The sequence below is a fragment of the Falco biarmicus genome, chromosome 10, assembly GCF_023638135.1.
Source record: "Falco biarmicus isolate bFalBia1 chromosome 10, bFalBia1.pri, whole genome shotgun sequence".
Classification (NCBI taxonomy): domain Eukaryota; kingdom Metazoa; phylum Chordata; class Aves; order Falconiformes; family Falconidae; genus Falco; species Falco biarmicus.
The window spans coordinates 29,018,491-29,045,845 of NC_079297.1; the positions used below are offsets into that span (position 1 = coordinate 29,018,491).

The 27,355-nt window shown below is 40.0% G+C and overlaps 3 protein-coding genes across 9 annotated transcripts in view; 2 read left to right on the forward strand and 1 right to left on the reverse strand.

Annotated features, from left to right (window-relative positions):
- Positions 1–21,006, forward strand: part of LYVE1 (lymphatic vessel endothelial hyaluronan receptor 1) — a 29,191-nt gene extending 8,185 nt beyond the window's left edge. The window contains exons 4-11 of one of the 4 annotated variants that reach the window (XR_008824369.1): positions 829–1,128; positions 1,920–1,998; positions 2,748–2,944; positions 4,178–6,290; positions 8,400–8,568; positions 9,895–10,003; positions 16,156–16,263; positions 20,848–21,006. Coding sequence is in view for 1 of the 4 variants with exons in the window: in XM_056354678.1 (XP_056210653.1) it covers positions 829–1,128; positions 1,920–1,998; positions 2,748–2,934 (566 nt within the window). In the remaining 3 variants the exon portion in view is untranslated. Of the gene's footprint in view, positions 1–828; positions 1,129–1,919; positions 1,999–2,747; positions 3,986–4,177; positions 6,291–8,399; positions 8,569–9,894; positions 10,004–16,155; positions 16,264–20,847 lie in introns of those variants that run through there. The other 3 variants (XR_008824371.1, XR_008824370.1, XM_056354678.1) reach the window with 3 other exon arrangements.
- On the forward strand, positions 6,190–20,752 carry RNF141 (ring finger protein 141). Of its 3 annotated transcripts, none has more exons than XM_056354681.1 (6): positions 6,190–6,290; positions 8,150–8,352; positions 9,895–10,003; positions 11,026–11,207; positions 16,156–16,263; positions 17,942–20,752. In XM_056354681.1, exons 2-6 carry the CDS (start codon positions 8,168–8,170, stop codon positions 18,090–18,092), a joined length of 735 nt encoding a protein of 244 aa, XP_056210656.1. In that variant the 5' UTR covers positions 6,190–6,290; positions 8,150–8,167; the 3' UTR covers positions 18,093–20,752. The 3 variants fall into 3 exon arrangements, with proteins under 3 accessions (XP_056210656.1, XP_056210657.1, XP_056210658.1); XM_056354682.1 differs by having other exon boundaries at positions 6,191–6,290; positions 8,153–8,352; XM_056354683.1 differs by lacking the exon at positions 6,190–6,290 and adding an exon at positions 6,592–6,724.
- A 2,418-nt stretch (positions 21,007–23,424) lies between the features above and the next one.
- The window catches only part of AMPD3 (adenosine monophosphate deaminase 3), a 36,324-nt gene continuing 32,393 nt past the window's right edge, over positions 23,425–27,355 (reverse strand). For both annotated transcript variants that reach the window (XM_056354677.1, XM_056354675.1), the window contains exon 15: positions 23,425–27,098. In XM_056354677.1, coding sequence (XP_056210652.1) covers positions 26,922–27,098 — 177 coding nt within the window. In that variant the 3' untranslated portion in view covers positions 23,425–26,921. The remainder of the gene's footprint in view (positions 27,099–27,355) is intronic.

The window sequence follows — 27,355 nt, forward strand, 5'->3', positions numbered from 1 at the left end:
TTATTCTGTGAATCTAACTGCGTCATCAGGCTTCTCATGGGGATTCATGTTGAGAACAGTACATATGTCATTTCCCTGTTATTTATGTTGTAATCTGCTTGTTACTTTAGTGGAATTTTTATAGTTTTACAGAATATAGAACTTCACTAGAAAAGTAGAATTTTCACATTTTCACATGAGCTTGATTCAGAACTCAGCTTTTCATTTGCACATAGAAGTCTACTTACACCCACATTTTTTTATAGACAACATTCACATCATTTCAGTGACTGAATTTCTGAGTGTGTCTGAAGTTTGTTTCTTTCTAGCCCCCATTAGAATCAAGTCACTTTTTTATCTCACGTTGCTGCCTGTTTTACCTAAAAGTTTTACAGGCTACTTTTGCTCCCAGGAAATCAAAGTAGCATTCCAAGTATCAACAGTGCATGCATGTGTTTTGAACATATACAGAATATGTAGAAATATTTTTGAATCTTGGATCTGCAGTTAACTCTCCTGCTCTGTAGGAGGTCATGTTATTGGGTTTTATATGCATTATTATTCTAAGTACTTTCCAGGAGGAATCTTGTCATTGGTATGCAATTATAAAATGAGCACCACACTTGCTCAAAAAAGCGTTTAACTGTGTGAGTAATGATAAAAGGTGCGCAATCTGGGTTGTAGCCACCTGTGTGAAACAGGCATGCCATTTGGGGAAGGCCTTTGTGAATAAACAAATAATAATTTCCAGAAGGGAATGACTGAAGAACAATTTCAATAAATGTGTGTACAGTGAGTACAAAACTAACATCCAACACAACTCTTATGTATTTCCTTTCCCTGCTGCAGATGTTCAGATTAATTCATGTAAACCAGATCCAACTACAACCATACTACCTTCATCAAGTGCACCAATGGACTTAACTGCATATTCAGGCTCTGATTTGACTGAGAACATCACAGCAGTGCCCCATGAGACCGAATCAGAACAATCCCTGAAAAATATAAAATTTCGCGTAATATGTATAACTGAAACTATATTACCAACAGAGGGGACTACTACAGAAATGCCAGAGGGATACTTGCCAACTGACTCTCCTAACTACTCTTCCAGTGTTGCCTTTAAGAATGATGCCATTGTCTTTGGAGGTAAAGGCCGTATATGGTATCTATTTAATCAGAAGAGCTAGTTACATAGGTGTTTGTAGTAAAACTGTTTATTTACTGCAATTTTTGTTTTACTCCAACATCCATTCTGATATAGCTGAACCTGGAAGCAGAACAGGAGTGTTATGGTTTTGCAAAAGCAAAGCTTATAAGGCAGATGATTTTAAAATATTTTTTGAGTAGATAGAAGATCTTATTTTATACTTTTTGATACTGTTTTAATATGAAATAGTGGAAGTTTGTTCTGGTTAATGTGGTTTGGGGTAAACACGTTTCTGAGAAAGTCTTAGCAAACACCATGTGCTCACAGGAATGGAAAACTCAGCAGGCTTTTAAAAACAAAAGAAGCCAAGAAAGTTTTATGGAGAATTGTTGTTCTCCAGATATGGAGATGTTCTTGAGCTATGAGGTGTGAATAAGTAATCCTAATATACAGCCACTGAGAAATTGACTAAATATAAGGAAAAGCATTCTGACTGCAAGGATACTTAATCACAAAATTGTGTTCTCGAGACAGGTTGTAAAAGCCCTCCAGTTAGCAGATTAGACAAACATATGTCAGGGATTGCCTAAATACCTGGTCTTGTCTCTCTTGACAAAATGAGCGGGAGTAGCTAACCTTTTGAGATTCCTAATACCTCTATCCTTGAATTGATGCATATGTACCTCTTACATGAGGCTGATTTTAGAAGAATTTGGATTTGTTCCCATGAGCCTTTAGAAAGCCAGAATTAAGTACATATAAAAACTGTTTGCCTCACTTTTATGTCTAGGTATCCCCACTGCACTTCTTGTATTGGCAGTCATCTTCTTCATTATTTCAGTTGTTCTTGCAGTCTGCTATATCAAAAAGTAAGTTTTTTTTCTTTTTTTTCTCTTGGGCTGAATTAATTTCTAGAGTACACCCAGTGAATATTTTAAATATGTAGCGGAAAAGCAGAGAAGTAATGATAATGACATAACAGCGTAGCACAAAGAACAAAATCTTAAATCCTGCTGTTATGCGGATAAATTTTCTTGTTGCTATTGCCATTCCCTGCTTTAGAAGAGGAACTGAAGACAAATATTGTGGATTTTTCATTAGTCAGTCATGCCTAGAGTAGAACATTTCCAGGTGTGCCAAAATAGCAACACTGAAGTATGCATCTGTTTCTCTATATAAGCTTGTTTATGCAGTTTTATTCTTGTTCTTTTCTATGTCAGACTCAGGGTAAAAGTTTTTATTCTTGGACTACTATTGTGTTCAGAAAAAAATAATTGTTGAGATTATCTGTCATGCGTAAAGATCTTCAACAGAGTGCATCATTAAATCATATCCAAAAATTGCATGCATTCCTCACATAGTAGTCCAGGAGTCTTTATCATAATGTACCATGAATCTTGAATATAAATTGTATGTTTTTATAAAATTACAAAAATATTTCTTGAAAAAGCACATTGCTTGAAAAAGGACAGTGATCTAGCATGCCACTATTCTCTGTGACACTTTTGCTTGAGTATGACAAAGAAAGTTAATTCTAGGTATTTTTCAATGTATTTCTTGAGTGATATTACCAAACTATGTCAGGTTTCTGCTTTACTATCCTTTTTCCTATTTAAAGGTACAAGAAAACTTTCCCATTTTCAAACAAGAATCAACAAAAAGAAATGGTTGAAACTACTGCTCTCAAAGAGGCTAAGTCAAATGACAAAATAACTGAGAAGGAAACAAAGAATAATGGGAAAAATGTAGAAGAGTCTAAAACCAAGCCTGAGGCCGTGGTAAAATGTCTGGAAGCAGAAGTGTAAGGGGAAGAAGGTACACTTCTTAACAGAAATATAAAACGAAGCACACAGAACTTGGCAATGCTTTCAAACATGGGTGATTGTAAATGCTCATGAATGATATTTTCTCTATCTTGACATATGAAAACTTGTTCTTTTAAAAATTACATTTTTAGTTATAAACGCTCTTGCAGAAGAACATGGTATCTTATTTACTTGAAATAAATCTAAAAATCCATATTACAGATCCCTTTTCATCTTTAATAGAGAAGTAATTAGGAATATTAACGACATGCACTGTCTTAACTATTTCCAAGGAATTCAGATCAATATATAATGAAAAGAGGGTGTTTTTATCTGGCTAAAGGATGTCTGCTAACTTAATGTCTAAAATAAAATGATAATACGGTAGCTCTTCCTCATGTAGATTAGCTTATTTCCATTACATAGTTGCATACTGTCTTTAAAAAGTCTGTTTACAAACAGAAGTCTGTTTACAAGTGAGTAAAAAGTTAAAGGATCAACCCACTGTCATTCAGATACCCGTGGAAGGGTACAAAGATGTTGATGTTTATATATATACAGCAATGAATAACTTTCTCAGATATCTTCATCATATCATATTTTACTGTTTTATTTATTAAAATCTGTATCATTCTTCTGCATCAGATATTTGACAGGGAGGAAAAAACCCTTGAACTCTATCTCAACGGTCATATTTAAGATCTTTTGTGTATATATGTGTGGCTTTCATAATAAAGATCTCAAGTGCTATGGGACGTTTACAGTACTTCCTTCGTAAAACAATAAAGTATGGTAGATATGTTTGTCTGGGCAATTTATTCTCATGAAAACTATCTCACAGTAAAAAGAACTCATATAACCTTAATGTTACAAAATTAATTAGTTGTATAGAAGAACAACAGTAGCAATTTATCAAATGTTTTCTTGAATAGATGGTTTGGATAACTTATTTTTATATGTGAAGCATGTTTATTATGGCAAAGGAGGTTTCTTTTTAGATCAAGCAGCTTGAAAAACATAGTCTTAAATAAAATAGCAATAGAACTGCTCAGCTATATTGTGTTTTCTATGGTGTGGGATAGGGGGTTATGAACTTCCATATTTTTGATTCTGAGAATTTTTTTAATTGCCCAGTGATTATATATTCCACTAGATAATGAGTTATGGTGTATTACTCATAGCATACTTGCAGATACCCTGCATTTGTTTTTGTTTTCTCTCTTTTTTTTTTTTTTTTTGGTAGCTCAGAAATATTTCAAGGCTCCAAGAGTCTGCACTGTGCTGACATGCAGTCCACCACTGCCATTAAAGCTATGCTACTTCAGAAAGACTGTGATTCAGTACAGCTCTAAAAAGCCCAAATTTCAGATGCCCATCAACAGAATTTCAGCAGAAAAACGTGCCACAGAGGAAAGCACTAGATACAGCCTTCCCACTCAGTTAAGTAATTCCTCTTCTTGCAAAATACTGCAGCAATGCCGTGTGTCTCTCCTGGCAACCTGAATGAAAGTGCTCTCTGCTGTGTCAGCAGTGAGGGTAGACAGCAGAAATAAGGCCATCGAGAAGGGCCACAGCAAACATTTGTCGTGACAGTGTCAGAATAGCAGATGGGCTTAAGGACACAGGCAACACTAGTGGATTCCAGGTTATTTTGGACTTTGTGACATATTACAATTCCCCTTCTGCCTCTTTTCTATGCTTTAGCGATTAGAAATTACCTGTTTCTCTATTGTTTTCTCCACCACCAAGAGATAATTACCTATCACTTCTCTTACTCTCCTACTATTACCTCTATTCCACAGGCATCAACTTCCTTTTCTATCAGATTGTCTCATTCACACCTAAAGAAATTCGGAAAAAATTTCTCAAATTCTACGCCAGCTGGAAGTATGTTACTTCTGGTTTAGATCTTTGAAATAAGGGCTTTTTTTTTTTTTTCTCTGAAGTGTTTGCTTTCTAAAAAAATCTATACTACCTGATACAGAAAAATATTGCCTTAACCTATAAATGTCTTGTTTTATCATGTACCTTAAAAACTCAGATAGCTTTCATCCCAACCTTCATGCTGACACCTGGCCAACGCACATAGTTTGATCTGCTCCTTCTTTCCAATTTATGCGAACACCACAAAGGTTAAAAGGAACCTGTTACACTGTTCTCCACGTAATAAAAGCTAGTTAGAAGTACTAATCAACAAGTACTCTGTATTTGGTAGTTTGTATATAATGAGTGCTACTCCGTTACACTTGAATTAGAAAGTACAAAACGTTCTTGCTCACTAATAGAACTGCAAGGGATGTACCGCTACAAAGCAAACAGGAAACATTTATTTAAGTTGTAGACAGAGAGTGTCAAAACCCCAAACCCTTAACTGGTAGTAGCAGAAACTTAAGAGAAGGTATTCAGTATGTTTCTGACTTTTTTCAAGTGTTACGCTTTTTTTCATGGGACATTCCCAACAGCTATGAAGTTCCTCAATGCCTCAGAAATTGCATTACACTCAAGTATCTTGGACAAATCATTCTGGCTAGCAGGAGATGACAGTTTGCATTAATCATTTGACAGTAACGCTACTTGGATTCCCACGCTGAGGCTACAGATGTTTGCTGACCTTGGGCAAAAGGGGTGGTGGCCTGCAGGAAACGCAGCGAGGTTCCCAGTCCAGCCCAATCCCTGCCTGGAATATGGGGGTGCCTTTAAGTACGCGTGTCTATGTGTGAACCGAAGCAGGCAGGAAGGGGAAGTACTGCTCCTTTTCTCCTCTTTAAATTAAAAAAAAAAAAAAAAAAAGAACCACCCAACTTACAATTAAACCTTGAAGCATCAGGATGTGGATGCCCTAGAGGATGTTCTAGGATTTATGTTCCTAAATGGGTTATCGTTTATGGGTGGTGGGATTTTGTTGTACAAAGGTCAGTGCGTGCCGACCCTTGGCACCCACAGGCAGCTCCGGCACCCTCCAGGCAGGCTGGGGTGCCCCCTCCCCCCGCCCGGCTGCTTGGGGTGGGGGTGGGGGTGGGGGTGTGCACCAGCACTTGCTGGCCCGTGACCAGCACTTAAGCACTTTGCTTGTCCCGCAGAACGCAAAGGGCGCCCAGGCGGGGCCTCCCCCGCTCCCCGTAAGGCCAGCGCCGCCCGTGCGAACGGCCCCGGCCCGGCGGCGCTGCCGGTGCCCCCCGCGGGACGGGCCCTGCGCCCGGCCTCGGCGGCAGCGTCCGCCGTATCCCGGCAACGCGCGCTGGCGTCACCGAGCCGCGCCGAGCGCCGCCGCGCCTGCGCCGGGAGCCGACGGCCGGGGGTGCGGCCTGGCTGCGGTCCCCGTCGGGCGGCGGCGAGCAGGATGCCGGGGCGCTGGGGTGAGGCTGCTGGCGGGGCCCGCCGGACGCGGCCCGCCGTCACGGCGCCCTGAGGGGCGCGCAGGGCCCCGGGCGGAGGGGGAAGCCGCTGCGGGCGGGCGCCCCGCGCCGGGCCTTGGCTGCCGCGTCCGGCGGGGCGGGGCGGCGCTGCCGGCGGGCCCGGGGAGGCGGCGGGGGCGGGGGGCGCGGGCCGCCGCGGCGGGCGGGGCGGGCGTGACGCAGCCGGGGCGCCGGAGCGCGGCCGTTGGGCGCGGTTACGCGGCGCCCTGAGGGCGGGCGGGGCGGCCGGGCCGCGGGGTGCGGCTCTGGGGGGGCCGCGGGCCCTGGCGCACCCCTGACCCGTCGGGTTTGCGTGTTGCTGAGGGGCGTGCGGAAGGGAGCGCTCCCGCAGGCGGCGCGGCGGGGCCCGGGCCTCCGTGGTACAACATCGGGTTGTTAGTTGAGGGGGCTCACGGGGGGGCGTTCTCTCCCTCGGGGGGGGCGGCCGTGCCGCTGCGGGACGCACACCCCGGGAGGGTGAGGGGGTGGTGGGGGGAGGTGGCGCTTCGGGGCTGTCGTCTGGGATGGGCCACCAGGTGCAGGCCTGGACAGGGAGAGGGGCGTCGGAGGGCGGTTTGGAAGGAGAAAAGCAGCTCCGGTGGGAGCACGTACCTGTCTGTCTGAGAACAGACATTGCTCGGTGCTCGACCTTTAAATTGGAAGTCTATTCCTTTGTGTGAAATACCCGAGTAGTTTGAATAATGCCGTGATAAGAACTCACTTCATGTGTGCTGTGTTTCTTTTACCCTGTGGCAAGATCTTGACAGCTGTGAGCCCTGCTCCTGGGCAGGTTGGTGCCCAGATGCAGCTGTACGTACACAGAGGATCAAGTTCTGTTTTTCTGTGATGTCTCTCATAAGGTGTTTGTAATGCACCTGGTATCAAATAATTCCATATTTACATTAAGGTTAATAGTCTGCAATTAGCTTGCCGTTGCAGACCTCTATCTGTGAAAGTCCTGAAACAATGTGAAACTACTGGTTTACAAGTGATTAGTTACAAGTGATTAATTCTGTACCGACAGAATTAATTTGTATGCTTCTGCTATTTCAAGACAAAAAGCAAAGTAAAGTTTTGGGGGAATGTCAAATGAGAGGCACCAAGGGGAGGAAATGGATGAAGACTCAGAATCAGGTCATAGGGTAGATCGCTATGCATACTTCTGGGGGGAAAGGGTAAGCTTGTAAAGGAAATGGTGAAATAAGTTGAAGTTGGGAGGTTTGAGCAAGTTGGTTCCATAATGGATCCTAAAGTTGAGCATTTTATGCAGATAAGGAGATTTCTAAATTGGTTTATACTGACGTGGATTCCTTGGCTTACTGGTTTAAGAATGCTGTGAGAGTTCTTTTGATCTGCCAATGTCAGTGTGATGTAAGAAAGCTAATTCCTAATGTAATATCTGTGTATAAACACGTATTGATAATTCTTATTTGTAGGCATTCTGACTTTCACATGCACGAATGTTTAGGAAAAACAAAGATCATCATAAATTACCATTGTCATCTCAAGATTTTATTTTCCATTCCATTGGATGTGTTTATATGTGTGTGTTGGAGCTGCTGAAAAATCTGCGTGAAAAATTATCGCTATTTAATATAAATTTGCTATAAGCACAATAATACATTTTTCGTAAGTTGTTAATGCCACATGCCAGTCTCTTCTGAGTGTTCTGCTTTGTTTCTGATTTGACTACTCGTGTTGTGTTACTGTAGAATAATGAGACTGGTTAGTGGGTAGCTAAACAAACTCTTAACCTACAAGAAAATGAGGGAGTAGCCATTCATAAAACACACAAATGTAACTCTCTAAAATATTTTTAGCAGAGACTCTACAAGTGAATGAGAACTTCTTTCTACGGAACTGAGGTGAAGAACTTCACCATGGGTCAGCAAATTTCAAACCATACCCAAACTGTAATTAACAAGTTGCCAGAAAAAGTAGCAAAGCATGCCGCTTTGGTTCAAGAAAGTGGTTTCCTAACATATGAAGAGTTTCTGGGAAGAGTAGCTGAACTTAATGATGTGTAAGCCTTACTTTGTTTCCTTCTATTGTTTTTTTAATGTTTTACAGAGACCTTGTACGCAGTATATTCTCCTGTGCTGGCTAAGCCAGAACTAGCCATCTGGTTTTGAAATGTTTACTGCAGTACTTGAAGTTTCTATAGTGGTTGTAATTACACTTCAAAACCAAAGCCTTACATTTCTCCTTAAATTCACTGTTCTCCAACACTCTTCTTCCAGTAAGTGTTGCTTCTCTCTTAGAAGTTCACAAGAGGCAGGCATTTAGCAGAATCTTCTTAGTGTTACCTGTCTCCCTTACTCTTCCTCCCTCCACCAACCACGTAAAGATGCAATGCTGTTTCCTCTCTGCCCATCACTTTTGGTAGGAAGTAGCAACACAAGCCCTGTAAAGATGGTAGAGCTACGCTAGGAAGGTAGTACCTGAGACAGAACTGTTTGTGACCCTCTCTCCCACCTCTGTGGATGTGCAATGCTGTTCCTCATGCAAGATGAGATGTGCCTTACTATCTGAAACCAAAGCGCATGATAATCCCAAACAAAAGGCTTCGTAAATAAGATTTTTCATAGCCAGCCTTTTGTTTGATTTATCGGTGGTTTTGACTGGATATATTGACTGGATTATTGGTGGTAAAAATAAATTAACAAAAAAAACCCCCAGAGTTGGCATTTTTACCCAACATTTCTGATATCAAATGATATGAAGTGGAAACGTGCACACTGAAAAAGGGCTTTTTAATGTGTGTCTTTTGGTAATGTTTGATATTTAACTTTAATGTGAATTCATATTCAGTTTAGAAATTGCCTTGTCAAGTGTCATACTTTTATGAATGACCTTCTAGAACGGATACTTGTTTTCTGGGTAGACACATAAATAGATTTTGAAGAACATTCTTTTACATTTTGCCTGAGAATCTAAGCATATCTCAGTATAATTAACTCCAAAATATCATTATTATTCATTATTTTAAAATTTCTTTGCAGTTTTTGCTTTAGCCTGAATGTAACATAGCTTGCTCTGATTCGTACGGAGTAGACCTTTGTGTCTATGTTCCATTTAAAAAAAAAATACAAACCCCCACAAATTTCAGGGTCACCTGAAGCTTTCACCTGACTGCTTCATTATTAATATATACTAACACAAATACACCTCATCTGCATGTGTTGGTACTTGCATGCTTTTTTTACATACATGGTAAGGAAATAACCTTTTTAGATTGGACCACAATCTAATTTAGATTGTATGATTACTGTAACGAACCATGAAAATACGTATACATTAAAATGTCTATAAAGGACACTTGCTTGCTGATGCTGGATCAAAAGAATTGCACATCATTTCCTGAAAGTTACTGTGCAATTTAAAATGAAATGGACTGTGTATATTTAGTAACATGCTAAGAAGGTTTTACTCTTTAATTTCGTATCTCTGGGCAGTATTGATAAGAGCACATAGGTGAACAACAAATAATACCGGAGTGGCTGAGGCTGCTGATCTTTCCATGTCTAACATATGATGAAAAACACCTGATGTTTCTTTATTTCAGTGCTGCAAAATTGGCATCTGGACAAGACAAACATCTGTTGTTTGAAGTGCAGCCTGGTTCTGATTCTTCTGCTTTCTGGAAGGTGGTTGTTCGGATAATATGCACTAAAGTAAGATTGTTGAAAATTTTTATTTGGTGGGGGCTTTTTTTACAGATATCTGAGGACTGTCACTTTTACTGGTAAAATCCAACACCTCCCACAGACATTTTGAGTATATATTTTGATATGGATGATGTATTCAAGGATACTATTTGAGATAAATTAAGTCTAAATTCTAAGTTTCTGCAAAAAGTGGGTTAATAGAAACATTTTCACAACTAAGTTTAAAGGAATTGTATCTGCCAATGTTGTGCTTACGGTCCATTAGTTACAAATTCAGATCTGTGAGGGCAAGTCATGGTCATCGAATAGTACAACAAACTATATGGGAACTATATAGTTTGGTAGTAGTAGAAGTTGGTCAGCAAGTCCAAGCATTATTAGTTGAGCTAGTGTAACTGTATATATTCTGATTCCTTAGAAAACCAATGTGGAAGTTAAATGTTTAGCTTAGTTTGAAGACCATGACAAAACTTACTAAGTTTGATCTTTCTGATTAGGAGATTTTTGCCCTCTGTGTCCTGTCATGTAACATCCTTACATGGTCCTGAATCCACTAAACAATCTTAACATGCAGTTTAAACCAAATCAACTCTCAAACTGTTAGAAACTAACAAAACTACAAACTGTTTGAAACTAACAGTTTGTCATTTTCTGTTTGCTCTTAGTTTTCACTAAGGCAGTCACCATTGTTGGCTATATTAGGTTCAAATGTGAAATGACTGGTAATTCTGTTCTTTGTTCTAACTTTATCCCAGTTTTTTAAGTCCCTACTCACAACTTAATCCATATGAGGAGTAATGGTAGTTGTCTTTCCCTAAAGATGTAGTCCTAATTGTGGTATTCCTCATGATGAAATGGCTGGGTTGGCAGGTCTTAACCCTTGCTGAATCAGACTGCAATTTGCTGACATAGTGGTGGACACTTAGGAAGGTGGCTACTACCATGAGAATTGCAGTGCATTAAGAGAAGTTTGAGCAATGTCAAGTAAAAAACTGATATCTAATTGTAAACAATTCTTTTGTCTTAAGATAAATAAAACAAGTGGCATTGTGGAAGCTTCCAGAATCTTGAACTTATATCAGTTCATTCAACTTTATAAAGACATCACCAGTCAAGCAGCAGGAGTTCTTGCGCAGAGTGGTACTTCTGAAGAAGCTGCTGAGAGTTTGATGTCTGTGTCATCTTGTCAGGCCAGCTTGTGGATGGGAAGGTATTTTGATATACTCTAGCCTCTGACTCCAGTTACAACATAAATATTTGGAAGTTGTGTGTAAAACCTGAACTACAAAGGTCTAGTGATCAGAACTGCATGCTCTTGGCAGATGCAGACTTTGTAGCATCGCAAACATGAGTAGCACGCCTTGTACCAAGAGAGCTGTACCGTGCTTGGGTGAAATTCTATTGGTGCTATCATACGTTAGCTTTGGAACAGTCACTTTAATGATCAGTTCTAATATAAACATGGTATATGTTGAATCTCCTGGATAAGGAAGCAGGAGGAAATGGAGTCAGCTGCAGCTACAAATCTAGGGGTTTTGACAGTGTTTGTTTAAACAGATTTTGTTATTGTTCCACTTAAACTTTCTCTTCCTCTTTTACATTTTGGCATGTGGAAGTTCCCATCTGTTGCCACTAGAAACTCATCAATTACAGTAATAATTTAACTTGTAAGACTGGAAAAATGTGAACTGTCTCACACGTGTTGACATCCTGCTTTGTTAACTAGAGGAAAAGTAAAAAACTAAGGTCAACACCTGCAATAACTTCAGTTCAAACTGAATGTAACAGCAAGAAGCTTGTCAGCCTTTCCCTGTGTGGAAATGTTGCTACCAGTAATTCGTTATTTTTTAACTTGCTGAATTAGTTCAGAGTTCTAACTCAGTTTTAAGTGAGGTAGAGATAGGTTTTACAAGAAAAAGTAATAAATGGTGTAGTTCTCTGTATCTAGCAGTGAGGAGCTGGTCAGCTCTGTTGTCATTCTACTGATAGAGCCCACTGGGTTTTTTTAAGTCAGTGGTTTGCAGAATGTGTTCTTTCCATTTAATTTCCTGTTTCTCTTGTTTGGGAACAAATAATTTTAAATTATTGGCTTTTCTGTGTTAATAAAATGCTAAATTCGGTAGCAAATTTTGGGCATGTTTGGGAAAGTGTATTTTCCTACTCTTTTTCAAAGATATACGGTTATACTAGAATACATGTATGTCTGGAAATGGGCTTTTACTTCGAACAAACAAGCCAAGAAAAAAAACCCACCCAGCAAAACAGCTTCATATATTGTTAAAGTAATTGTGTAGATATAAGGTTTCCTAGATGGGTTTCTTTTTCGCTTTTCAATCTTTAAGGTGGGGGAGGTGAGCATCCTTTGTGTTTGTAAACTTAATTGCTGTTGCAATGCAGTGATGAGTAACGACTTTTCTAATATGCTGGTAATACGCTGGAACTTAGTGAGCTTACCTTATCCAAGGTTTTCAAGTTATAAGGAAAATAGAGGCTGAAGCACCTTCAGGTGTTTTACCTGAGGAAGTCTTCTGTTTGTTTTTCTGTGATATCCTCCCGTTTGCTTAAATTCTTTACACCTTTAGACATTTTTCAGTGTTGCAAGAGCTAGCCGTCACTGCACAAATATAGCAAATGTTATCTGTTTCATTCTTTTTCTTATCTTAACTTCTACCAGAATAATACCCAATTTCTCTAGAATATCCACTTCCTATTCAGAGCATACCAAAATAAACCAAAAATGTGGTTTATGCTTTCTGATAATGGAGACAGGCATTTCCTTAGTTTGTCACTCCTGTATTTTACCATTTCTTCAGAAACTTAGTCCACTGGCTAAATCTTGATTTCCAGAAACTTTATAAACAGGGTGTCTATTTTAAGTTTAACTGCTTGTATATACACCAGTAAATCTCAAAAAATGAAGTGTTATCAAAGGTTAGTACTGAGAGTTGCGTGGGGGAGGGAAATGAAAGGGAGCAAGTCCAAAGAACCTAGTGAGCTAATCAAAAGATAGATCTTTTTGGAAATGGTTGTCCTCATTGTATGTGAATCACCATCTAATTCTACAAAAAAATCTCCTAGTCTTCTAAAGTAACTTCTCAAAAAGCAAATTGAAAAGGAACCCCCTAGGACCGACTGAAGAATAACCAAAAGCATGTTAATTGCTGTCCCTTAGCTGGCTAATCTGTGTAGTTAAAACTCCCAAGATGCCTAAGCAGAAGTGGTTTGGTCCATGGTCATTCCAGTGGACTGTCTCCTGAATGCCATTCTTTCTAGAATGCTACCTCTGTGCCCCAAGTCACAGAAGGGATTCCTAAATCGGGGGTTTTGGAAAACCTGAAAATTTCAGAGCACTTACTTGGCTGTCTTGGAAGTGAGCTGTGACTATTAAATTCAAACACAAAAAAAACCCTCAGAAAAATTAAACAAAAAAGGAACCCTAGGGGGTTGAAGCAAGGACAGGTAGCCTGGGAGGAATACAGAGTAATTGTCCGAGCAGCCAGGGACCAGGTCAGGAAAGCTAAAGCTGATAGAATTGAAGCTGGTCAGGGACATCAAGGCAGAAAGAAAAGCTGCTATAGGTACATCAGTGATAAAAGGAAGGCCAGGGAAAACGTGGTCTCTCTCCAGAAGGAAACGGGAGACCTGGTTACCTGGGACATGGAGAAGGCTGAGGTACTCTGTGATTTTGCCTTGGTCTTTATGGGCAAGTGCTCCAGCCACACCGCCCAAGTTGCAGAAGGCAAAGGCAGGGACTGAGAGAGTGAAGAATCACTCACTGTAGCAGTTAAGGTTTGAGACCATCTGAGGAACCTGAAGCTGCACAAGTCCATGGGACCTGATGAGATGCACCTGAGAAGTCACGGCAGTCTGGTGAAACTCCCACTGACTGGAAAAGGGGAAACATAGCTCCTGTTTTTTATAAAGGGAGATAAGGAAGACCTGGGAAACTACAGGCTGGTCAGTCTTGCCTGTGTGTCCAGCAAAATCATGGAGCAGATCCTCCTGGAAACTGTGCTAAGGCACATGGAAAATAAGGAGGTGGTTGGTGACAGCCAACATGGCTTCACTAAGGGCAAATCGTGCCTGACAAATATGGTGGCCTTCTACAACAGGGTTACAGTGTTGGGGGATGAGGGAAGAGCAGCTGCTGTTATCTGCCTTGGACTTGGGCAAAGCATTTGACCCTGTCCGACATGACATCCTTGTCTCTAAACTGGAGAGACATGGGTTCGATGGATGGGCCACTTGGCGGATAAGGAGTTGGCTGGGTGGTTGCACTCAGAGTTGCAAGGGAAACAGGTGATGAGTGCTGTTCCTCAGGGATCCATATAGGAACCAAGACTGTCTGACATCTTTGTCAGTGTCATGGACGCTGGGGTTGAGGCACCCTCAGCAAGTTCGCTGAAGGCACCAAGCTGCGTGGTGCAGCTGACACGCTGGAGGGAAGGGATGCCATCCAGAGGGACCTTGACAGGCCGGAGTGGTGGGCCCGTGCAAACCCCATGGAGTTCAATAGGGCCAAGTGCAAGGTCCTGCACATGGGTCAGGGCAATCCCTGGCACAAACACAGGCTGGGCAGAGAATGGCCTGAGAGCAGCCCTGAGGAGAAGGACTTGGGCCTGTTGGTGGGTGAGAAGCTCAACATGGCCCAGCAATGTGCGCTTGCAGCCCCAGAAAGCCAGCCCTGTCCCGGACTGCGTCGAAAGAAGCGAGGCCAGCAGAGTGAGGGAGGTGATTGTCCCCCTCTGCTCTGGTGAGACACCCACGCCCGGAGAGCTGTGTTCAGCTCTGGGCCCCCAACATACGAAGGACGTGGATGTGTTGGAGTGAGTCCAGATGAGACCATGAAGGTGACCAGAGGGCTGGAGCACCTCTCCTATGAAGATGGGCTGGGAGAGCTGGTGTTGTTCAGCCTGGAGAAAAGGCAGCTCTGGGGAGACCTTACAGCCGCCTTCCAGCACCTAAAGGGGGCCTCCAAGAAAGCTGGAGAGGTGAAGGGCATGTAGTGATAGGACAAGGGGGAATGGCTTTAAGCTGAAAGGGGGCAGGTTTAGATTAGGGGTTAGGAAGAAATTCTTCACTGTTGAGGGTGGTGAGACACTGGCCCAGGCTGCCCAGAGCAGCTGTGGGTGCCCCATCCCTGGCAGTGTCCAAGGCCAGGCTGGACGGGGCTGGGGGCAACCTGGGCTGGTGGGAGGTGTCCCCACCTGTGGTAGGGTGGTTGGATCCAGATGATCTTTAAGGTCTCTTCCAATCCAAACCTTTCTATGATTCTATGAAAATAAGGGAACTTTACATGCCTAGTTAGGTCAGTGAAAACTGAGGATTCACTACGTTTTCGTACTTGAGAAGGTAATGCAAATACGTTAGGACCTTTAGATACAAATATATATTATTTGTGGGAAAAAAATGAAGACAAATAAAATTAAAACGTCTGTCCCAGGAAGTGATCTAACTCCCCAACCCCACTCCCAACAAGAACACCTAGAAGCTTAACTGGCAAAGCTGTAGTAATGGTCAACTTGAGAGAGTCCTAATTTGAAGGAACAATCATGAGGGGTGAATTGGAAGGTAAAATCGGCCTTTTCAATTTAATGAGCAGTTTAGCTTTTGGCATTTTGATGGTGTGTGAAATTAGTGGACATGCATTCTGGTAGTGATCCTTTTGACATGCACATTTTTATCTGGGATATAAGCTAGTACGCAGAAATTGGACAGAGATCATTACGGAGTAGTTCAGCTTGACAGCTCTGTGAAAGGAAGGCAGATTCTTCTGCATTTAAAGTAAACAGTGTTTCTGTTGTTTTGCAAAGTCGTGTGACAACTTCTCACACTTCTCTTGTTGATAATGAACAAGGATTTGCATAACCCTCTGCAACACAAAAGCACCACATGGCAAAAAATAAATGCATATTCTAACTTAGTTTAGTTCATCTACTGCGGTTTGTGGGTAGCTTGAGGCTGTGTCTGCTGACATATGCTGAGATGATTTAACTAGTCCATTCAAAAAATCACATGTTCCCTGCAGGTCAGTACAGGTGTTCTTTTCTGTCCATCACTAATTATTAAGAAAAAATGTAGGAACTGTTGTAGTTGCTAGGACACAAATACAAACCTTACTAGTTACCTGGGAGAAAATACTCTCTTCTCTTCTGCAGGGTTAAACAGTTGACAGATGAAGAGGAATGTTGCATCTGCATGGATGGACGTGCTGATTTAATCTTGCCATGTGCTCACAGTTTCTGCCAGAAATGCATTGATAAATGGTAATACATTTTAAAGGATATTCATTATTTTATAGTATGTGCTGGTTATCAGAGATGCTTCAGTTTGGTCTGACAGATTCCTTATTTCCCATATAATTTAATATCTGAAGGTATTTGCAAGCTAATGTACATATGATACATAACAAGCTTAAGTAAAATCTGATTGTAGCAGAAGGAAATGGCTTCAGAATTCGTAAACATCTTATGAACATTTTATTTTGGAAAAAGAGATGTGAAAGTGCTTTTCAGCATTTGTTTTATAATTTCTTTTTATTCTTGTAAAACTACATTATTGTATTGCTGTTCGAAAACTAGAGAAGACAGGGTATATGATGATGCTGGCACATTATGCTTCACAAAATCTCATTAAAAGCTTCTTTTTAAGAAAAGAATCAATAGTTTGTAAGACTACGCAAATATGAAGGCGAGTTGCACTATCTTAGCACTTATTTGGGAAATAACTATCAGAGGGATTTTTTCCGTGTATTATACTTTCACTTGAAATAAATAGCATACCATCTGCTATTTTAAATATATAGGCTTTTCTGGGGAAGGATTTCTTCTCAATAGCAATGCCTTCAAATTTATGTATAATATGTACCTTACAATATATGTTCAGCTTCACAGTAAAGTGAACAGGTTTTCAGCTTCTGCATCTGTCTGATACACCAGTTGTTGGAAAAGAGAGAAAAATTGTTTTGTGGAGGAGCGTAGCTCTTATCCAACCGTGCAGAAGACCTACAAGGATTAGGCAGGTGTTCTGGCAATCTTGCTTTAGGTGATACAGATATTCTCAGTTAAAAGGCTTTTTTTGACTAGTTAATGCAAATTATTTTACACTGAAGTCACATCATTTGTGAGCAAGAATTTTGTTTTGTGACTTTTTCAAAAGCTTATCAAAGAAGTTACTCTTACAATGGTATGCTCCCACAAGGAAAAAAATTGTAAAAGTCACTGGATCTCAGAGTACAACTAGGCATCTCTTTTCTGGGAAAATATTTTAACATCTGTCAGCAATGCAGGGTCTTAGTTTAGCAGCTGTGGTGGAGAGCAGATTATATTCTACTTTGACTAATGAAGCAACTGAACTCAGTAACTTAAGTTCCAGTTATACCATTCTTTTTTTGTTATTAAATTGTTAAGGTTAATTTCTTAACCTAGGCATGTAACAGGCTCCCAGCTTAGAAGTGTAATTGTTTGGGACTCCTGAGTGAGTTGGTGGAGGGGAATAGGACCCTGAGGGACCAATTCTAAATTTCAGTGGGCTGACTGACCCAAGAAAAGGGTTCCTTTTTCTCTTTATGTAGGAAGTTTATGGGGACTGATTTCTGAAGTAGCTCAGCTGAATACCTAAAGATAGGAAGAAGTAATTTAGACCGTGAATTTCCATTTAAACTTTCTGGTCAGGAAGCTCAATGCTTTTTGTTGATTATGAGGAACATGACTTCAAATTTATCACTCAAAGAATGGAGCTATGTTCGGAATTGTTGGCCAGTCTTCCTCACAAAGAAAAAGTTTTTAAACAAACAAAATACACAGGTGGTCTAATCCAGTTAACCTGATCATTCTTGAAGTTCTCCCTGGGTTGTGGCTTTGATTTTTGTTGGGGTTTTTTGGCTTTTTTTGGCCAGAAAGAGACCGTCAGTGAAAAGTACTCATTTCTCTGGCTTCCTAACAGGAGCGATCGTCACAGAAGCTGTCCTGTCTGCCGTCGGCAAGTGACTGGGGCAGGTGATTCTTGGGTGGTCTCAGATGCACCTACAGAAGACGATATCGCTACTTACATACTTAACATGGTAGATGAGGTGGGCCAGCCTCACAGACCCTGACACTAGCCCAACAAGCTGACAATAGCAGAAGCACTTGGAGCTTTTGTTTTCACGAACGTTTGTTTTTACCTCTCGTTGCTGTTCTTCCACAGTTTGTCTTTCACTTCTTGGCTGCTGTGAATCTGCGCTGCTCTTTTCGAACAGGGTTTATGAGCCAGTGTATGTGTGCGCAGTCCTAATTATTAACCTGTGCTTTCAGTAAACTTTGATCATTAACAAAGTTTATTTTAACAACTTTTGAGATAATGAATGGCTCGACTACTAGATGAAACAATTTGTAACAGCACAACTATAACTGCTAACTGCTGTTTGAGTATCACAGGGTGCCGCTGCAGAAGATGAGCCACGTCAGATGGCTTGACCTCACAGTTCTTATCCTTAAAACAGTCCCTTTAGTTTCATGACAAATGTGAATAAAGATGAGTTAACACTAATGGTTATTAATTAGAAATTTTACTGCTGGAACTTGAAGATGTCCCACTGCCTGTTCTTCAGTAGCCAGTTATTGCTGCTTTTAGTGCTTAAGGTAATGGTTTCAATCTGATCTCTTAGGAGTTTTAGTGTTATTTTAAACCTGTTTTGGAGAGTGTAGGCAGCTCTATTAAATGTACTTGTGCACTTCCCTTTATTCTTCTAACAAGATTATCTCCTAGAATATTTTTTTAAATATGATAATTAGCATAGTCTTATTAGCTTGGAAACATTAAACAGTTTTATACACAATCCTAAAAAAAGTAAATCAGTTTATAGTTTTTTGATCAAAACCAGCCAAAATTATTTGTAAGCATTAGGCATATCTGAAGAGAATGCCTTTATTTGAATCAGCAGTTAAGGTGTAGTTTAGTCTGATGCTGTGGTTTTATCTGCTTCTGGTGAATTTTTGAAGTGATGAAATCAGAGGTACAAGGTATACTAAGAGTTATGAGGTAATAAGGTAATAATCTAAGTAAGGGTGCTGTCTTTTATATCTACAAGTGCAATATGCTTTTATGTAGCAGAGAGAAACTTTAACAATAATGTTGCTTGAGCGAGATGTGCATGTGACAACTTGGGAAAAGGGATATCACAACTGGAGTGCAACAGTGTTTCTATGTCTGGCAGAGTGAAATCTTTCAAGACCTGAGTTTAGACAGTCTAAAATAAATTGTTAGTATTCAGAAAACCCATCTTAAGCCTCTTTTGCTTACATAGTGTTATGGAAGTCAACTGCTATTGTAGAGAATTAATGATTTTTTAATACATATTAACAAATACTACTATTTTAACTTGAGGCAGTTGAGTGAGAAATACTCACGTGTAGCATTTGAGGGAATGTCAGCATAAATCGCGCTTACAGTAAGACTGCATTTTTAATTACTGTACCCGTTAAGAATTGATGATGCCATAAGGCTAAGGCCTTTTATCACAGATTGGTTCTGAACTAAAAGGTGCGTGCACATGTAGATATGCACATTTGGGTTATTTTCCTTAATTGGCTACAAAGTAATATAATTAGGTTGGGGACTAGATCTTGGGAATTTGTCTATTATACTTCTGTTTGTTAAGGAACGTGCATAACATACAGCACCCATGTAGGCTTGGCTTGTGGCATAGTTGTCAAATTTAGCATAGACATTCAGACAGGTAAGCAACGTACTCTTCTTGTGTGTATCACCTACAAGCCATTATGGCTTAATGTGTAAATCTGTATGTAACTACTGAAAAATCCACTTATGAATGTATATAGCTTAGAACTAATTTTTTCCCTTTGTTAATTCTTTGATATCAATGAGGTATTCTTCAGAAAACGTGTGGACTGGTTGGTTGCATAAGGGCAGTTGTTATTTGGACAGAAAATTGTTAATGGTCAGGGATTTTCCACTAAAATATTTGCAAATATTCCTAGTCAAACATCAGTTTGGTTTCTTTTTGGGTTTTGAGCTTGCATTAGTCCATGTTCAGAACTTTAAAATTACCTTTGAATTTTTTAAACTTTTTATATCACTGGAACAGAAAGAGCATCTAAATTAAAGCTTCAAGCTAACTTTATTTTTCAAATATTTCAGGAATTATACTTCTGAACTGAGATTTTATAAGTTGATTTTCTGCTAAGAACTTACATGAACTTCTTAAAATGTAATTTTGTAATGATGCAAACAGGTTGCTAATTGCAGCATAATGACACTTGCAATTACGATATAAACTAATGCAAAAATTATTTAAATAGTGAAAAGTAAACTTTGTATTCTGTACAGCTTTTTTAATTAAGTTGCTGTAATTCACACTGCTGTGATGTAGTTACTGTAACGTGTGCCTTGTAAAATATATGTACTGTACGTTATGTGGGATGATAGATATATTAACACTGAAAAACTAGTAATTTGATACTGGTTGGTATTACCTACTCTGACTTTTGGAAATTCAGTTTTGGAAAAGGAATTGCTTTGGCAGGGACATGGTGATGGGTTCCAGAAGGTAGACCTTGAAAATGTGAATTGCTGCGAATAGCTGTTGGTGGGGGGGCATTAGAACAAACTAAACTTCCTTGTGTAAGTGAAGATTTCTTACAGGTTTAATGTGAAATTGTAATTTAAACGCTATAGGTTGTATTAATAGCTAAGGACATTCCAGTATATTAAACTTTGTGTATGAATTGTGCAATAAAGTTACTTTGGAAGAAATGTCGATGTTGTTTTAAGTATAAGGAATCTCTTGGCTTAGATACCACAGAAGTCTGAAAACTGAATTTTAATCTGTATACGATTCCATTGTACAGGTGCTGTGGTTAAAAGGATGCCACGTGAGTCAGATGTCTCCTAAACTTTGAAGTGTGGTATTAACAAGGTAGCGTAAATGCAGCCCTGCAAAAAGGACTCAGTCTGATTCTTCTCTTTTTCTTGTCAAAACAAGTAACAATAAAAGACAATATTGAGGAGCAGGTTTCCTTTGGAAAAGGATTTTTTTCTATTTATTTATTTATTTATTCCAGAGAAGAGTGATTTGCTTTTTCCCCCCCAAGTTATTCCATCATGTTTCTACTAGTATTTTAAAGCTTAAGTATGGTATGGTTTGAAGTATTCTTTCTTCTCCTGATTTTCCCTGTTTTTCAGTAAGAATTGAAGTAATTAACCCAACTGTTTCCTCTGTCTGGTTACTTGGTTTATCTTTTTTGATCTTTCAAAGCCAATTGAGAAATGGGAGAGGAATGAATTAACAGATCAGGAAGTTAAAACCGGAGAACCTACCAGCTGACAGACACACTAGACGGTGGGTATACTTGAGGAATTAACAAAAACTTGTATTTCCTAGGTTTCAAGTTTAGACACCATATTAATGTAATGTGCACAGTTTTGGTTTTAGTGGGAAATGGCATTGTTTACCTTAAATACCTTTCCCTTTCCTTTAAAGACAGTTCTGTATGTGATGGTAAAGGTTTTCCAATCCATACTCATTCCAGTTCTGGAAATGCAAGGCAAGCAGTGAGATCTCTGTGCTGTAGGTTTGAACTGGACTCGTGAATTCTGCCCCTCCACAGATGTGTGTGCCAAATGCATGATTTTTAGGAGGAGCATCTTAACGGTGCTTTGTGTCCCCCCCTGAACCCTCGAACAGTAGCTTCCTCAGGGAGCCTTAGAGATGCTTGACGTAAGTGGGAGCTCTATGTTAACCTGTCTGGCCTTAACGCTGCATTTGCACAATTCTTTTAATTTTGTACCCACTAAGTACACGTGCTCTGCAATAGAATTAATTGTATTGTGACTCATATTACAGTAGTTATTTTTTCTGTTGTTAAACCATTCTTGAAGATACCATATTGTTTTATCCTCACCTGTCTTAAGTGGGTTAATGGAATTCTGCTTTCTTGTGTGTCTTAAAAATCGGTTATTTCAAAACTGAATTTTTTTCAATTGTCACTTCTTCAGATGTTTGGTACTAAGGTCTAGAATCTGTCATACAGCAGCATACTGTAAAGACTGAACATTCATTTTCTGTTGCTGTGTGTAGCTGAAGTGAACTGGGTGTGTGTCTCTGAGGGGTCTGACAGCACATTTGACTTTTGTATCAGAGCTGTCAAGATGCTAATTAACAGGTGATTGCTTACCTCACTAACCTAACTATCAAGGTTAAAATATTAAAAGCTGGGCATGGGGTTTGTAGGCCTGAAATTTAGTAAAAATTTACCAGTTTTGTGAAGTTGGATAGAGCTTTGCCCGGTGTGAGTCTGGAATGAAGAATGCTGTCCAACAGGTAATTAAATGAGCACTCTTCTTTGGTTCAAAGTGCTATTTAAACATACAAGGTGTTCTTAGGAATTAAGCCTAACCCAGTCAGAAGCCTGCCCTTCTGGAATTTGATTATTCATGGAGCAAGGTAGGGTTTTGATACAACAGTCTGCACTTCCATGCTAGTGTGATTCCAACCAACTTCAACAGACCTTAAAAAAAACCATTTTTTTTATGTGACATGGTACCCCTTCGTCATAGTTAATGATTAATGGATTAGCAGTGTTGGTGCCTCACTATTGTATATACTACTGTCTGTGCTGCATAACGTTGGTATTTAGTGCTTTGAGAGGTCTGGGGAGAAGTACGCACTGTTCAGTTACAGGTGAATCTTTGCTCTTGTGCTTCACGAGTGCTGCTTGTGTACAGAAAAAAAGGGTTTGTATAAAGAGAGAGAGACGCATTTTAATCTTCATCTAAAAAACTTTATTACATTTCCTATGTAGAAAGTAATTTGTGTTAAACTTTTTTCTCCTCAGAAGTCATCTCTGGCTGTAGCAGAATGCCTATGTTGATATGAACTATTTATTTCCATTGGTCACTTGTTGGCAGCTTAGCTGTGTTTCGTCAGATAAAGCTGTGCTGTTGTTTTAACTGGGAGTGCTGGAACTGCTTTCCTCCTCCCAAATTCAGGTGGTTTGACTCTGTTTCATGTCAAGATGAGGCCTGGGGATCAGGAAGAGGTGCCGCGTGCCCTGCCCTGATGCCCAGTTTGGATGAGCAGGGAACCAGGGCATGGAGAGCCAGTGGGGGCAGCCCTGCAATAGTTTCACTTCAGGACTTGGTGGCAGGTCTTCCCTTGGCACAAACCAAACCGCTGGTTTTCAGTAACACTAAGCTGCTTTAAGTCAGCTAAGCTTTTAGCTCCTTCTCCTAAATATTGCCGCTTCTCTATCTTCAATGGTTGTTTTCTTTCACTTTTCATGCTGTAGTAGTCCTTAATTTCAGTTTAGTCTTCTATACTGCTAACAGTGTAATTGCATAGGTTTTTCAGTTTGACTGAAATGCAGAGATTTTGTGCAGCTACAATTTTAGTGAGAGGTATACACACACAAAAACCCTAACCATAGTCTTTTATAATTTATTTATTAATGTTTAATGCTTCCACAAGAGGCAAAAGATAAACATCATTTAATCCAGGCACAGAGAGAAAAAAGTTTTTACAGACATTCCTCCCCTGACCCAGCTTTTTCAGACTTAAACTAGGCAAACGGAACAGAAGGGTTAGCCACAAGTAAAGAACAATTATATGAGAAGATAAAGTAGCTCTGCATTATCCAGTGGCAAAGCAAATGCCTTGAGTTTGCTAAAGTAACATAACGGAATGGAAGAGCATCGCTAGAAATTGTTTAGTTATGTTGTAAACATCAAATAATCATAATTAACCATTTTAGGTGAAAGTATAAAATGCTCGGAGCTAGCAGATTTAAGGAGGTCTTGAATAACACTTGAACCTTAACACCAATGACATGCTGAGAAAACAGGATATTCTTCCTTTCTGAAGCAACACCCACCCCTGTCACCAGCTGCAGGGATGTTCCAGTCCCCCTCTGCCTGAGTAAAACCAGGTTTGAACTGAACCCCGTCAGGGGGGCGGAATTAGCAACTGCCCTGTGTTGCATTTGAGTAGATGTGTACAGCAGCGTTCATGCTGGATCTGCCTCCGTTATGTACATACCCCAAGTCTGCAAGGTTGCTTTGAGCAGCCGTACGCCAGAATTAAAGTGCAGCTTTTTAAAAAGAAGCTGAAGAACTGAACTTGAGAATCAGTAACGTTTGCCTAACTAAAAGATGACTAAAACAGATGATATAGTGGAAGCTTGAAAGGATGGTTTGTTTCCCTAAATATAACACAACTAGCTCGATTTATCCTTAAAAGCAGCACACAAGGAAGCACAGAAAGCAGAACTTGTGGTCATAGCCACTGGCGTGTCATCGTTATTATTTTTGAAATTCCGATTGCTGTCTATTAATTCATATCCATTCATTTTCATATGAAAATTCGTAATATTCATATCCAGTTTTGTTTTTCTTTAGTAAGAGCTGCAGACATGTTAAAACCTGATTGTTTGAGGTAAGGAAAGCTGAAAAGGTATTAAAACATATACAAATTCAGTATAATATTAAGAAAACTAAGTAAGAAATCAAGTGACAACAAAAGCAGCACTAGTAGCAATCTCAGGTGAAGCAACCCAAGTAAAGCAATGTTTATCAGATGAAACTACTTACAATTTAAATTCTTCAAACCAAGCATGTTGCTTGTTTAGCCTAGATGCAGATGCTTTTCTCAGGTAAATAATGTTATGTTGATAATTTATTATTAAGTTGTAACAAAAACAAGACAGTTTATGCAGCTAAAATGATTGAACCGCTGTTTTCAGATTTCTTAAGAAAATCCTAAGAACACTGCACTCATCAACGCTGATAATGCATTGTACAGGCTGCTAAGATTTTTTAACAGAGGCCGACAGGCAGTGCTGACTAAGAACTTGGGACAGTTTTATTGTCACACAGTTGAGCAGGGTAGCAGCACTGTTTCACACACTTCTTAGCTGCACAAGCAATACAAAGCGTGGCACTAGCTGCACACAGCAGGCCCTAGGCTGGGTCGTGGAAGAGCTACAGTCAAGGCTCGCCCCGCCTGTCTGTGACCATCCTTTGGAGGAAGAAAATCTGCAATCACTGCACTTCCCTCTGGGTGACACTGGCTAACGGCAGTGGTCACTGCATGGCCAGAACTCTGCTCCCATGTCTCTGGTCTCTCTCGGAGCTGCCTTATGGCCAGGCTGTTTCCTAAGGGTCTTTAGGTGTAATCTCTCCTACAGGGCTATGCAGCTATAGGAGGTGATAAGGAATTCCTCCTTCCCTTACTTTGGTGCCATTTCCCTGCAATCACCATTCCGGATAGCAGGTACATTTAAAAAAGCGTCCTTGTAGGTACTGCTTTGAACTGCTGCAGCCTGAGGAGAGACTGTGTCTTCGGTGTCTATATACAGTTATGTCATTAACGAGTTGTTTGGTACTGGTGATGTCACCACTGCTACTGGCTGCATTTACAAGGGAGAGACTGACCTGATCAGCTCTTGAAAGGAAGGATGCAGGTGCCTGCGCCCCAGAAGACAAGTGGCACAAGATGTCTGATACGGTAAAACATTCAGGTTCGAAGTCTAGTGAGGCTTGATCACCTACTATTCATTATTTGCTTTTAATGCATTAATTCTGAATTCCTGTTCTAAGGTGCCAAACCTCCCTGTGTACACAATACCCGGGTCTCTTAACTATAGGCTCAAGATCCTCGCTTAGGGACTAGAGGCCTTCAAATGAAGTAGCATAACGTTGGACTTCCAGGCATCAACATACCTTTTTGGTATGAAACTACATGCAGCTTCTACGGTGCATAGATGCTATCATGTTATTGCCTTTAATACTTTCCAGAGGGCTAGTACTGTGTCTGAAGAAGGATGAGCAAATAGAAGAAAGGTTGAAAGTGATAAATACTCCAGTAGCCATATTTTACTAGCCACTCCATCATAAATAAGAAGTTTAACATAACATGATTTGAAATTACATATTTCAAGTGGGCTGGTTCTATATAAATAGACAGTTCGACTTCTCATTCAACTAAAATATAAACTAACACAAACGTGTAAAAAGATGCCAGAAGTAGGACCAGAACCCAGGTCTGGCATTTCTACCGCTGATTCATAAGAACACTTCTTTGTTCAAGTAAAAAATTTCTCTTTACATGCAACTAAAACTATCTGCATAAATTTCTAAGTAATTTGAACTGGCATATCCACATATTCCTATTACAAAGCAATAGAAAAGTGTTCTCAACTTTCAAGGCAAAGTTTTTGCAATATTAGACTCGTTATTACAATGTACAATAGTGATGATTTTGACACCACATTTTCTACTTACTGGATTAAAAAGCATTAATCTGCTGTTCTTCATAGACATCCTACATGACAACAGGAAGTAATTCATTAGTCATTAAACAAAACTATCAGATTTTGGTTTTTCTTGTTTTCCAGTGTAACTGTTGAAATGGCACGATAAAAACTGTGTCTAAACACCTTCCAGAATGAAAGGGCAGCCTCACAATTATGCACCCCATACAAACGGCTAATGAATGAAGGATTCGCCTTGCAAGTGCTAAATGCCATGATTGCTACTGAGACTAGCAGGACAGAAAGAGGTGCGTGTGTACTATCGGCATCTGCAGCATTCTAAGGTGCAGATCACAGATGCTATGAATATTCTCTGGTTTTTTTCCAGGTTACAATATAGCACACAGTTAAGACAGTATGAAACAAAGATTACATGATTCTGAGTTTGCATTTAATATTTACAGCAATCTTACAAAGCTTAATGTTTGTAGGAACTGAAACTTTTGCAGTGAGAATAATGCAGTAAAAGATGACAGCAAGTGCTGTTTACCTCCCGTAGATACTCTGGTTTTCTCTGTACTGTTACATCTTGGTAGCATCAAAGATGGATGATTCCATGTTAATTAGCATCTTATCCTGCTTCAGAGTGAAATGTTTTGGTTTCTTCAAGTTTGTAACTACTTTGACAGAGTAGAAATCTCTTCTGTTCTCATAGCATCAGACAGGAAACTAAGTTCATTGCACAGTGTCTCATACCTGAAGGCCATCCGGATCTGTGCAACATTTGTCTTTCGAATGTCGTTTCCCTCAGGCCCTTCTTTACAATAATTCACCCCTAAGAATTTCTGTTTCTCCTGTGAACATGAATAGGAAGAGGTCAGTTCAACTGCTCTGATTTACTGCGTAACTGAGCATTTGTTCGTTGAATGACTCCAGTGCAAGTAAAAACCAGTGCAGCTTCAGCCAGCTGGCCATTGCAATTTACCTCAGAGTCTTAACCAGTTTGGGAGATTTGAAGGCCAAAGTTTATATATAAGAATTCTTTACTAAGAATTTATTATTATATATACCCAGCAGTATGCCCGGTCTGACTTGCTCAAACCCTTTGTCC

What these genes read in the sequence shown, in the direction of transcription:
- RNF141 (XM_056354681.1), top strand. Translation starts at nt 8,168, where the DNA reads ATGAGAACTTCTTTCTACGGAACTGAGGTGAAGAACTTCACCATGGGT. An exon ending in GTAGCTGAACTTAATGATGT is followed by an intron (nt 8,353 to 9,894) that starts GTAAGCCTTACT and finishes TCTTTATTTCAG; the next exon opens with TGCTGCAAAATTGGCATCTG. An exon ending in CAGAAATGCATTGATAAATG is followed by an intron (nt 16,264 to 17,941) that starts GTAATACATTTT and finishes GCTTCCTAACAG; the next exon opens with GAGCGATCGTCACAGAAGCT.